The 14,413-nt window shown below is 30.9% G+C and overlaps 1 protein-coding gene and 1 long non-coding RNA gene across 5 annotated transcripts in view; one reads left to right on the forward strand and one right to left on the reverse strand.

Annotated features, from left to right (window-relative positions):
• Nucleotides 1-14,413, forward strand: part of LOC144837268 (uncharacterized) — an 85,259-nt gene that overhangs the window by 67,856 nt on the left and 2,990 nt on the right. The window contains exon 2 of the long non-coding RNA XR_013611457.1: nucleotides 5,838-5,916. This is a non-coding gene — a long non-coding RNA (uncharacterized LOC144837268). The remainder of the gene's footprint in view (nucleotides 1-5,837; nucleotides 5,917-14,413) is intronic.
• LOC144837260 (uncharacterized) overlaps nucleotides 1-14,413 on the reverse strand; it is a 39,169-nt gene that overhangs the window by 20,619 nt on the left and 4,137 nt on the right. Inside the window, exon 1 of one of the 4 annotated variants that reach the window (XM_078692307.1) lies at nucleotides 6,343-7,041. The exons of 2 other annotated variants lie outside the window; for them this stretch is intronic. Coding sequence is in view for 1 of the 2 variants with exons in the window: in XM_078692304.1 (XP_078548430.1) it covers nucleotides 3,918-3,923 (6 nt within the window). In the remaining variant the exon portion in view is untranslated. Of the gene's footprint in view, nucleotides 1-3,917; nucleotides 4,108-6,342; nucleotides 7,042-14,413 lie in introns of those variants that run through there. One more of the 4 variants, XM_078692304.1, reaches the window with a different exon arrangement.

Below are 14,413 nucleotides of genomic sequence, written 5' to 3' on the forward strand. Positions count from 1 at the left end.
GTCCCCATTGCTTCATGTTTGTCACCGTTGCTTTATGTTTGTCACCGTTGCTTCATGTTTTTCCCCGTTGCTTCATGTTTGTCACCGTTGCTTCATGTTTGTCACCGTTGCTTCATGTTTGTCACTGTTGCTTCATGTTTGTCACCGTTGCTATATCTTTGTCCCCATTGCTTCATGTTTGTCCCCATTGCTTCATGTTTGTCACCGTTGCTTCATGTTTGTCACCGTTGCTTCATGTTTGTCACCGTTGCTTCATGTTTGTCACCGTTGCTTCATGTTTGTCACCGTTGCTTCATGTTTGTCACCGTTGCTTCATGTTTGTCACCGTTGCTTCATGTTTGTCACCGTTGCTTTATGTTTGTCACCGTTGCTTCATGTTTGTCACCGTTGCTTCATGTTTGTCACCATTGCATCATGTTTGTCACCGTTGCTTCATGTTTGTCACCATCTTGAATCATGTTTGTCCCATTACTTCATGTTTGTCCCCATTGCTTCATGTTTGTCCCCATCTTGAATCATGTTTGTCACCATCTTGAATCATGTTTGTCACCATCTTGAATCATGTTTGTCCCATTGCTTCGCATTTGTCCATATTTTATAACATTTGTCCCCATTGCTTCATGTTTGTCCCCATCTTGAATCATGTTTGTCCCCATTGCTTCATGTTTGTCCACATTGCTTAGCTTTGTCCATATTGTATAACATTTGTCCCATTGCTTCAATGTTTGTCTAAAACATTTAGATTTGTATGACTTTACTAATTATACTACTGTACGAGGCCAACAGTTCATAGGAAGTACAGGCCAATACATTTAAAGTTGGCAGGCACATTTCCTCCACGATCTGGCAAACAGGATGCTTCTCCACAGGCTTACTCCCACATGAAATAAATAGTTGACAAAAATTTGTTGCTCAGAATAAATTCTTGCAGAACACAACACACCGGTAGGAATATTAGTATTTCTTGGGCTGCTGTTCAAGTCTATTTTCTTGTTATTAAATTAAACTTTGATGGTACAATACATGCATCATTAAGTTCAGTCTTGATACTACTGAAACATGTACTAAAAATTCAGATATATTTTTAAATTTTAAAATACTGTATTACTATTATATGTACTGGTAAGGTACTGTTTAAAATACCAGAAATTTATTCTTATTTGTAAAAAAAAATGTATATGATTACTTTGTTTTGCCATGGAGCTAAACAATTTATAGCTCCATAGTATTGCTATGAAGTAACAGTGGATAAAATTATCTGTTCCCATTTTTAATTTATGTAATTCAGTCATTCTTGACGACATGTTGAGATATCAAATCATTTCGAGATACTACAGTATTATACATGTGTGGTTACAGTTCAATTGTTTGTCAAATATTGTCTTTGTTGAAATTCTATCACACCCTGTAATGTTGTTATTGTTCAGGAACTACATTCCCATAAAAATGATATCACGCGAAAAAAGCCTCTCAATAGCGTCCCCGTCATGTTCAGTGAATCGTAACAATCCAACAAAAGGTCATCAAACTCTACAAAGGTTCTATTATTCATGTGCAATTTCATTATGAAGATACATAATAGCAATGAATTTAAAAACCATCATGATTGCATAGAATACAATACAGAATTTATGCCCACTCAAAATGCTGCTTTCATAATCGAATTAGGTAATAACATAATTTGATATGGCATCATAGTCTCTAGTATTATTATGTTGGGAGTATTCCAGCTATCAGTTAGCAACACCAACAACAGAAGTATTTCAGATCCTAAACTAAAACTCAACTCCAATGAATACACACCATCGCGTAATCTTATAATTTATAGTACAGTAATAATTAATTGCTCCTCAGGAGGATGTTACTCTGATAATTGTATTTGGAAAACCAAAGTGATTCTCTGGCAGGATTCGAACACACGACCTCCAGATGAGTTCAAGTTCATAGACCACTGAGTTTGCTTGTAAGGGGTTTTTTTTTATTAGAAAATGTTCTTAATTAGTAATAGTAATTGCATTAATTTTTTTAATTAAAAAGTTTTCAGTATATATTTACAAATATTGAACTGTTTATTTTCCTTTCTCCGATGCTTTAAATCTTCCTCATTTTATAATTTGGAAAGTGGATAAGTATAGTACATCCACGGCAAGTTGGCAAACATGAATTAATATGAGCATTCACACATCTGTGAGTTCTATGTTGTTTACAAACAAACAACTGGCACACTAGATATTACCTCATCCATCACCTATCTCCGTTAACAACAGTACAAAGGTCATGTATACCAATAAGATAATCTCTAACCATGTTACAGAAAACTTAACTTTGGACTATTTCTCTTCAGCAAGCCCTGACCCCCTAAATTTTGAAAATTACAATGCAAAAGATTAAAGAGGTAAAAGAGTAAGGCTCAACACTTAACTTCACAATTTTATGCAATAAGTTTCACCACCACTACATATTATTATTAGGATTTCGGAATTTTGTTATTATTTAGTCGTAAAACCTGGATTGGATCAGAGTTACTATGATTCATGACAACAGTTGTACTAAAATTGCATCATTATTTTTAATGTTTGGCAAGGAACCTTGTTTCTACTATCCAAGAAAAACAAATGTAATTCTGGAAAGGTTAATCTAAGTACGAAGTTTGTTGATATCATACCCTGGGCATCATACTGTTTATATATAGAAGTGGGCGGTCACACTTCAGTGACCATGAGAATCACATGTGTATGTATAAATATTAACAAAACACACAAATGTCACATGATAAAGATCAGATATGTTAATCATTAATGTTATATTCATAGTAAGTATGTGAATAAATCATACCTAAAAGTACAAGCAACTTAGCTTGTACTTTTTTCTAATGTTGTCACAAAAGCATATTATTAATGTTGTGCATTCTTAATTTTCACATCAATTAAACTTTCAATTTCCCACAAATTATTGAAAATAAGTATGTAATAATGTATCGGACACTAATGTTTTAAAAAGTATGAACTAAAGGCTATTTCATCCCAAAGCGCACAATAATGTCATCTTCAGTATTAATTATATTTTAAATTTCAAGGTTGAAATATAGCATAATAGAATCTAGCATTGAATAGAGAAAAATTTATTCTTCATTTTCGATATAAAAATACATTGAAAACCGTAAAAATTGTAACAAAAAGACACTATTTTACTACATCGCTAAAAATTGTTTACGATGTAAATTATGAAAGCGTAATTGTGATGGCAACTACTGTAATGTTAAGAACACGAATTGGCCATTATTTGGAATTCTGAATAATATAAAAACGAAACACAATGAATAGTTTAAAGTATAAATCAATAAAATTGTTATATAAATGCCATTAGAAGCAGTAGCAAATTGTTAATAATATATGTTACTTATTGTTCTTTAATCGTAAAATAACCACTAAAATTATGTTGCTATACAGAATGCTAAGCTATATAAAATAATTATAATGTTTTGAATGCTCAGTTTCCTCAGTGACTTGCACTTTACCCTATTTATCTAAATCTATAGGTAGAAAAAAAGTACAACGGACTCGGAAGTTACAACATTCTGAAATGTTTTAGTAGATTCACATGATAATCTATCATCAATAAAGAAACACATGTATGATGAGGTTATGTTCCAAAATCATATGTTTGTATAGAGTACTTTGATTGGGGTATACTGTATGTAAACTACTTCCAAATTACAATACAACTAGGATCATAACAGAAGATGAAAAAAATTAGAAATTGCTGTAAATTTGACATTTTGTGAAAAATGTATTTTTTTTTACAAATTTCACCACAGTGCAAAAGCTCAAACCTAATAGAAACCCTAAATACATTATTTATTATTTTTAAAATATACCGATATAGTTATGATTCATAATAAAACACATGATTCTTACCATCATATTTTTTCACACTGGGATAATCTACGTAAACAAACTCAATTGAAGCATTCAGTAAACCTATTCAGTTGAATGTACGAACCTGCGGAAATAAATCGCTGAGCAACACGGAGAATAATCAGCATGTGTTTGCTGATGCACGAAACTGCATTAATTAATCATGTTTCGTAACGAGATAAAGGCAGAAAGGTATGTCAAGGGCACCACATACAAACCCCCGCCTCTTTTCTTTGTCATCCTCCAGTGGAATGGTAATAACCGTTTTATTATTGTCGATGTACATACATTATATCGATCATACAACAATGGTTCGTATAGTTCTCAAATTTTATTGTTAAATAGCATTTTATTGAATTGCTTGAAACAAATAAAAACAATTGTTTGTTTCACATCCAGGAGTTTTTTTCTGATGGAAGGCTTTTCTATCTTGTTACACTAAACATGAGAATAATAGTTCAAAAGTAGAGTCGCACACAATTGACAAATTCTTTACTGAATACTACCATTTGTTTAAAGAACAGAATTGCTATCTAGTAAAAAATCATGTAGTGGGGAGGTGAAACTAACAATTCCTTTTTATTTTGACTAAAGCTCTGTCTACCGTACACTATCAAATTGTATGTGGCAAAAAAAATGTAATGGGCCCATATATAGACATGCTGATGTCATATCACTACCATATTTGGGTATATCACTATCATATTTGGGCATATCATACTTTTTAGTGTAGACAGAGCTTAAATGTACTAATCAAAGAGTATGTTAGGTCCGAGTCATTTTGTCTAAATTTATAAGTGGGAAAATGTTCATTTTTGTTGTGTTATTAGGAAAATAAATTTCAGGATCTTCTTAAAGTTTGTAAGTTCATACTTGTATGTTCCATATTGGCAATTTTTTGAAAAACTTTATATAGAAAAAGATATATTGTCCCCAAAGAACAAGAAAAATGAATATTTAATAAATCATACTTTAAACAGGCCATTTTGCAGTTTTAGTAAAGTTAATTATTTGACTTATAAAAAGACAAAAGAAATGTTTTAATTTAAACCAAAAACCATTGTCTGACAGTGACAGACAATTTTCTTTAAATTACATTTGTTAAGGTAAATAGATTTATCCATCCAGTTTTTGGAATAGTGAATGAGTGAATAACTAAAATATGATATTAAAATGGCATATTTAAAAAAATTGTTTAGGGAGACAATATATCTTTAATTGAAAATTGTAACATACTGTAAAGAGGAAAAACTTTTTTTTGTTGCTTTATTTAAATAGAATGTGATTGCAAGAAGAAAAATAATAGTAAAATGCATTATTTATTTAGTGGGCTATCTACATTACCAAGGCAAATAATATTGTTCAAACTTGAAATATCTGACAATGTACATCAATATCATAATACGAACACATTTGAGACTGTCCCTTAAATTCAACAATTCTTCTTATGGAATTTTATTTCCTTTTATTAAGCCACATCAATAACAATAAATTTAAATTATTGTCCTTTTTGGTTATATTCACACAAGATAAAACCATATTTTGGAAAAAATTAAACCACAAATTACTTTAAACATATTCTTTGTACAACATAATAAATCCTAAGAATTAGATGATTCTCTGCTAAGTTAGTGGGCAGTAACGACGCTTAACATGTGATATTCATGCCTTAATTCCCGGATTACTGATCATTTTTATCTACCCTTGAGGTGCATACAGCCGGCTTAACTTAGATCATTTTAAACCATCCCCCAACATTAACACTGGCCTTGGCCTTTATAAAGGATAGCCAAGTAAAATACGGAATCAAAAAATGAATCCATCTTCTACTTTTACACACTAGCCACTCATTTTGGTTTTAATTCTAGTTTACTACATGTCAACATCAATAAGAATGACAATATTAATATCTTTTCACAGATATGCAAATCACTTTCGGTTGACATGGATGACAACGAGATGACGAAGATCCAAATTGATGTATAAACCAATAATATTAGTAAGTTTTATTTAAAAAATGAAATAAAGTAATTGAGTTAATGTTAATTATTATACATTAACTAAAAACAACATTTAACAATAATTGTATTGATTATGCATGGAGGTACTGTATCTTACAGTAGACTACTACTGGCAGTTAATGAAATGGAAAAGTTTCTCGAAGTTTAAAAAAATTTCTGCTGAAATCATGAACACAAAGATGACAATATAAACCACAATCTGGTAAAAATGTTAATATCCATTTTGATTTGTAAAAGTGGAGTTTTTGATAAAATTAAACGCTTTTTAATAATAACAAACAGTATCCTTACAATACATGTTGTTGCTTGTATATTTTAATCATTTATTAATAGTTAGCCAGTTAAGTTAGTAACACTTGTTGATCAGATCAACATACATGGAGAAATATAAAAATAATACATACACAACAATAGCAAACAAAGGCCACGGCTCCTGAGGTGGAGTTCAAATCTCAAGAATGTTTTGATCCTCTATAGTAAACCGAACAATTGTATCCTGTACAATAAATTATTTACCAAGCACAGTAATAATAATCAAGTATTACAACAGGTGGATAGAGAATGAATTGGAACTTGCCAGAGGCCTTTTACGATAGGTTAAAACAGCATACATTTCCTATATGTCATCATTATAATAACCCTATTCCCAATCCCTACGTGTTCGTCACATCAATTCTGGGTCAATACACATTCATGTGTGTTAAACGGATCTCGGGCAAACATACGAATTACACAATCCATGACAAACATTTTCAATTAATGATTACCAATTCGCTTGATCAAATATGTACTCGCTGTAATGAAATACTATTTATCTTCTTTTTTGATAATGGAACAAAATGTTTAGGTATGAAATGTGGGTAGTGGCATTATTACTGACGCCTTCCTGAATATATTCTGGGTCATTAAACATATTCATGTTTACTTATTTAACAATAAATGTATTGATCGATTTGAAAGGGGTCAGGGTTCCGTGACAACCTTAATGTACAGGTTACCTCTTGTACTTTTTACCATTTATTACGCGTTACACTAACATTTAATGATTTAGCAGTTTTCTACAATGGATTGCATAATTGATTTACTATTTTTATTATTTTTTTATATTTTATACGCATCCAACAGCGAGTAACTCGCAAATTACAGGATGGATGAACTATTTTATAATTTATCGTGCTTATAAATCTCATTTGATGCTTAGGGAGTGAAAGGTGTCCCCTAAAATTTATGGAATGACTCTTTTATCTGTGCCACAAAAAGAGTACACTAAACTGAATGTGTATGTTACAATGGGATCCGTTACAATTAACTAGAATTAATTAATCAAGATATATGATTGAACTTCTAAGTTAAGATTGTAATTAAGGGCAAACCTACACCAGGGCCATAGCCACCAGTATGGTTGGTAAGATTTCAACCTGACCACTTTTTCAGAGGTCTTTGACAACCCAGTGGCTTGAACAGCGATTGTTCTCCTTTCTTGCGAAAACCGGACCATTTTATTTATCTTGGCGACGTCACTGCAAAAGCATATTTTCATGTCATATCTGTTGAATTTCTGGTTGAGTTGTTATACAAAGTGAGAAAATCACAATTTAAAAAGCTCAAAATAGGTTTTTGTTATTGATATAAACTTTCACCAAATTTACGCCCAATGGAATTATGACAGAGAATCAAGGTTCACTGTACAACTATAATATATTAATATCATAAATGCTTGCATGCAACAAAGAATGTGTTTTTGAAACAATTAATAAATCAATATGATTGATTCTAATAATAGTTTAATAACGCCACATACACAAATAAGTAGACATCACATTGTCATTATTGATCAGATGGTCTAAATATACCAGTAAAACAATGAACTTAAAATAAATATTTCAAAATCATCACTAACATTAAACAGCAATTTATCGATCTATTTCATAGGAGCGTCACTGGATTTACAGACATTAAAAATAATAACATACAAACAAAGTCATACTTTTACAAATAAGTATGCTATCATAATTTTAGAGATAAGTATGCTATCATAATTTTTTAGATAAGTATGATCATAATTTTAGAGATAAGTATGCTATCATAATTTTAGAGGTATAAGTATTGTATCATATTTTTTTAGGTAAGTATGGTATCATAATTTTAGAGATAAGTATGGTATCATAATTTTAGAGATAAGTATGGTATCATAAGTTTAGAGATAAGTATATCATAATTTTAGAGATATGTATGATATCATAATTTTAGAGATGATTACCATATTGACTAGAAAGAAGTGGGACAATGCATTCATTATACTAACACAAGGCCTCGCAAGCCAATATGGTGACTATGAAATTATGTCTAAAAAATATTATGAAACAAACTGTACTGTAGTTTAATTTTCACATTTAATTCATTTCTACAAAATTTAGAAAACATTTTAATAAAATTCATTTTTAACTTTGAACAAACAAAAATAATTTCAAATCATGTATTATTTATTTTAGCTTTCAAAATCAACATTATTTGTTATACAAAGTATTTTTCAGATAAAAATGTCTATCAACCAACAACCATTTATCATATTGGCCTTTCAGGGAACTTTGATATTTACCTTAAAAAAATCCTAGTTAAGCAGCGATCTATTTTGAGTAAAATTGATGTTAGTAGTAGAGCAGCAATTGTCAAGCAGTTATGTGACCTAGTTGGAGACAATGTTGTACAACTGGGAATATGTGATCTAGATTCAGAAACAAAAAAACTCACTTGAATGTTCTCTTTTCATGTTTCATAATTAAACAAACATGTGCAAATCACCCACAAAGCTATTTGCCAAACAACTAAACGATAACGATAACCTTTTGAAATGACGAAGTCAACAACAGGCCAATAAACCATGACATTCATGATTACTATCTTGATGTGGTTTTGCAATCCCATTTTGACAAGAATGCACTTGAAAAAGATTCTGGTATATGTATTATTCTTTTGTTATATCTTTAAACCTGAACAATACACACTGCTGCTGTAGAATAAGGTGCAAAGATGGAATAGTCATTTGATTTAGCCATTCACCAGACCAAAACGACAAGGGTTGAGAGATGAACCAGTACACTTAGGCAACTCTTCCACAAGATTCAATTGGTTCTTTATAGTGCATACAAGGCACAACTCCCATTCATAGGGGATTAGCTGCACCGAGACATGGGATCAGTGAGATGTCATTAATCCCAATATCTGTTCCTCAAATCCCACAACTCCCATTCACAGGGGATTAGCTACACCAAGACCTGGGATCAGTGAGATGTCATTAATCCCAATATCTGTTCCTCAAATCCCACAACTCCCATTCACAGGGGATTAGCTACACCAAGACCTGGGATCAGTGAGGAGATGTCATTAATCCCAATATCTGTTCCTCAAAGCCTACAACTCCCATTCACAGGGGATTAGTTGCACCGAGACATGGGATCAGTAAGATGTCAATAATCCCAATATCTGTTCCTCAAATCCCGCAACTCCCATTCACAGGGGATTAGCTGCACTAAGACCTGGGATCAGTGAGATGTCATTAATCCTAATATCTGTTCCTCAAAGCCTACAACTCCCATTCACAGGGGATTAGTTGCACTGAGACATGGGATCAGTGAGATGTCATTAATCCCAATGTCTATTCCTTAAATCCCACAACTCCAATTCAAAATGTTTTGATGCGATATTCATGTGTTGCAAGGATCACTATCAAGCTGTCAATTCACTTCCGAATAGGATGTCTTATTATGGGAATTGTGCTCACACCAGAAGATAAAGCAATAGTCTTATTTTCAAGAGGGAGTAATGTACTTTTAACATGAAAATGTGAATCATTAAATAATTAGAACAAGTATGTACTTAACTCCATTCACTGCAATCTATTATTCATGAACTTAACATCAACTATTGTGGCCTTGAAGTTCAAATTAAGATTATTTGGCAAAAAGAATTACAAACTTTAAAATAAAATACACGGTTGGTATTCTTTAACTACACAACGTACAGTACTTTAATACCGATGATAATGATTAAGAGCTTTATATGAACTTATTGAGGTTTATACCATTGTTCACTGTTGACTAGAACATAATTAAGTGCTTAAAACCATTAAATATCATTTTGTTGACATTAAATTCATACATTAGGTTTTACTTTTTTTTTAATACTGACTATTAAGTATTCCAGTAAAGTTCAATCAACAGTTTGTAACCTGTAAATGATTAAGTGTTCAATTCCACCACTAAATTTAGGCTAAATTCTGATACAATAGGTTGGTATCCAGTAATTTATGATTATTATAATTTGAGTACTGTAAGTGTATCTCCTTAATTTTCCCCAAATTTCATAGTTACAGTACCCTTGGTCTATTAGACCATTTTATAAGAACAGAACAAAAAGGTAAATGATATCCATGTAAAATATGTTTATAAAATGAGGAGGAGCCACTGAACAGTATAATTCCTAAATTGAATTCGTTAAGATATTTTTTCAGTTCACTTGAACATAAAAAGTTGAAATGGTACAAATTTCCAATAAACTTATTTTAAAATACAGTATTATCATTTAAAAAAAAATTCTATAATCTAAACAGTCAAGAACGACATAGATTTCAATCTGTCATACAGGTAATAATTAATTATTTGAATAAATTGTTATCAATGTGAGGGTCAAATGATAACGTCGTTAGTAGAGCTAATTAGCAGTTAATTAAATCTAAGTAAACATGGAAGAAGGAAAGGAGTCTCATTTCCTCATTTGAACTATTTTGAATTATTAACATTTTTAGGTATTTAGCATTCTGCTCTATGTTAAATATTGTTTTTAAAAAATTATGTCCATTTTCTCAGAAAAATTGTAAAAAATGAAACAAAAATACCGGTGAGTTAAAAAATGGCATTCTCAAAATAATCTAATTGCTGTAGAAGTATTAAAACACAAAATCTAAAAAAGGTTTTTCTATTTTTCATTCAAATAAACAGAAAACATAATATTTGGCTAAATCGGAATGTAGATTACTAGTAGATTTATTATAAACAAACAAGATAATTTTACATGAAAAATTCTTCACAATTTTTTTTTATATCTATATCCTGTTTTTTAAACAAACAAGATAAAGTCAACATATACTTACATTAAACCTTTTAAATCTTTTCATTAGGACGTTTAATGACAGATTATTTCATAGCAAATTACAGTAGCCTAAATCCTGCAATATTAGGAATTGTTTAATATTTTGAATAACAACAAAAACAATGATCTGTCTAGCAATAGAAATAATAAAGAATACTGTATTAATATCTAACAATGTATAATACCTTGGCATTTGAAGAAGTATAGTATCATTATCAATAGATTATCATTTTTTTGTATGTATTGAATGATAGCAAAAATTAAAGGACCCGTACAAAAATATATCAATTTAAAACTTTAAAGATGTATTGTCCCCCTGAAAAAATAATTCTGAAAAAAATTTTTGTTGAATATTCCATTTTAATGTAACATAATAATTATCCACTTTGACCAAAAATTGGATCGAAAAAAACTGTATTTACCTGAAAAAAATGTAATTTAAAGCAAAAAACAGTCAAATTGGCTGCCAGCCAATGGATTTTTGGTTGAATTTAACTATTTATTTTGTCATTTTATAAGTGAAACATTATTTTTTCCAGTTTTTTTTCTACTACAAAGTCTGATTTTATTAATCTTTATTTTTCATGTTTTTGGGGGACAATACATCTTTAAAAAAGTGTAAAGCATCAACAAATCTTTATGACCTTTCATAAACTGTACTTTGTGTAAGATGATACATTATATTTATAATGTTTTTTAATGTTAATCATAATAGTTCCTGATTGTGCTTGTTGTAGCCAACCATGTTCGTGAGTAAGTTTTTTAGCAGCTGGTATATGATTTCCTACAAACGTGGCAAAGTAGGCTATATTATGTGTCCGCTAAATGACCTCCATAGTTTACTGTATGTTACCGAACTAAATAAATTACAGTTTATGATGTAGAAGAACATCATTTTACATTACACTATAAAGCAGCTGATACACGTGGTAGCATTTGGAGAACAAACTCCTCCCCATTTTGACAGCTGAAATTAAATTACGAAATCTACTTTTTGTTGACTATTCTTGGTCATATGTTTTGCCCTACTCTGAAGTACATTTGAGAATACTTTAAAAAAAATTTGGGTGTGACTCAACCCACAACCTCCAAATCACTAGCCTGGCGTTCATACCTCTAGACCACAAAGCTTGCACTGATGGCTAGGGGTTAGATTCGAGACCAAGTAAGCAGCGGGTACTGCACCAACAGGGTTGTAATTGTATTTAACGACTGTGGAGTAGCTTTGCGTCAGGGAGTTCCCTGACGCAAAGCTACTCCACAGTAGTTAAATACAATTGACTATTCTTAATATTAATATCAATTGTTAGCGCTTTCCTGTTCAATATGTGTATAATATTAATTATTATTATTGTTGTATTAATTTTTTATCATTCTGATTTGTATAGCATAAACTATAAGTGTACAAACAAGTACAGTACCTGTATATTGACTTGAAACATATTAAACATTTAGAGCCTCAAAAAATGTTTCATGATCTTTGAGTGCTTTCTGGAATCTGATACATTAGAATATTCTTTAATGTTAATCATAATAGCCATAGAATATCTATTGTTATTTTGATAATATAATGATGGACCAAAGCATTTCAGTACTGTATCCAGTAACACTCCTGTAGCTGTCAATTATCATTAGAAAATAATACTTCTGAGTGGGCAATAGAATGAAAAAGAAAAACAATGTTAATACCATGGTTTGTGAATGCTGCATACAGCAGGGTACACCCTCTACTGATACTACTACTGTAAATGCTAATTAATGTATTACAGTAAAGTAATTGGTATTTACAGTACAATAACATAGAAGATTGCAAAAACATAAACAGGATTAATTTGCCTTTAGATATTAATATAAGACAATTATGTACAGGTATAATATAGCACAGTAAAAGGTTTAATCAACTTTGACACTTATTAATGCATTGTTGAAACATTTAAAACAAACCATTCATTTTCATTTCATTTATTTATTCGACATCAAAAATGTCTTGGGACCCCAAAAGCAACAAAGTCACAATATAACATGATATGTCTGTTGGCTTCAGAAGAACTTAACTACATAGAAATATTTATCAAAATACAATATACATTTAAAAACATATACAACTGGTAAAATAATAAGTTTTTAAACATTTGAAATTGAATGCTACAGTAATATAAGTATAATGCTACAATATAATCATCTGAACTCACCATAGATAAGATTCTCGCTTTTTAGCTAGCTACTGTATCGCATCAACAACATTGGTCATTATGTATGTGGAACAACAGTATTATAAACTGTCGCCATCAGAGGCAAATTAGACCTATAGCGGTCAGAATGAATACTGCCATGATGATTCAGTTCAGTGCTTCGTGAATGCACAGACCTTGTTGTATTTTATTAGTGGATCTACTTATTTGAATGGGAAGGAAGTTACCCAGTCACAATATAACATGTTAGCTAGCACACAAAATTCTTCAGCCTATGCAGTATGGTCATAAACACTGCCAATTAAGAAATATATTCTATAACGTACATTCCAAAATCTATAGAAATGAGAAGAATGTATGTTTATGTTAAATTTTAAAGTAACCAACTGACAAATGTTTCCATTACATAATGTATGCATCACATTATTTTGTACATGACAATCAATCTTTTTTTTTTTAGCTGAGAAAAAATTTTAGATAAACAGTCAAGGCATTCTCACTTCTGAGGATGATTGAAGTACTGTATATTGATCGAAACTTCGAAAAACTCAACAGTCCTATTGTATACTGTACATGATGGTGTGCCGAAAACTTTATACTACTACAACATGATTTCCCCATTCAAACCTTCAAACAATATATAATTTATATAACATTTGAACCCCTCTTTTGGGAAATGCCTAATCAGGGAACAACCCACTAGACTAATCTTATAACAATAGGTATTCATACACAAAGTCAAATTTTCTAACTAGCCTACAGAGCAAGGTACAGTACTGTACATCAAACTCTAGTCTTGAACCTCTCCGACCTGAATCATGGGGTTGGCAGAAAAGTATGTCTCAAGACATCATGATTTGAACTTCAGTGAATTTGTCACTGTTGATATTTTACAAAAAATATTCATTAAAAAATGAAAAAAAAAATTTAAAAACCCAAGATTTATTAAGCAAATTTATAATAATATTTGAAAAATGTTGAGAATTTGTGCAAGTGTGTATTAGGTCAGTATTATAGGAAAAGAAGGTAATTACAAACCTAGACAGATATAACCACAGATTCTGCTGCAGCAGGGTTGACCTTTAAGCACCATCAATTGATACAGTAGTCTAATCAGCTTTTGTTTTGAAATATT

This window comes from Antedon bifida, chromosome 3, assembly GCF_963402885.1.
Source record: "Antedon bifida chromosome 3, ecAntBifi1.1, whole genome shotgun sequence".
Taxonomy (NCBI): Eukaryota; Metazoa; Echinodermata; class Crinoidea; order Comatulida; family Antedonidae; genus Antedon; species Antedon bifida.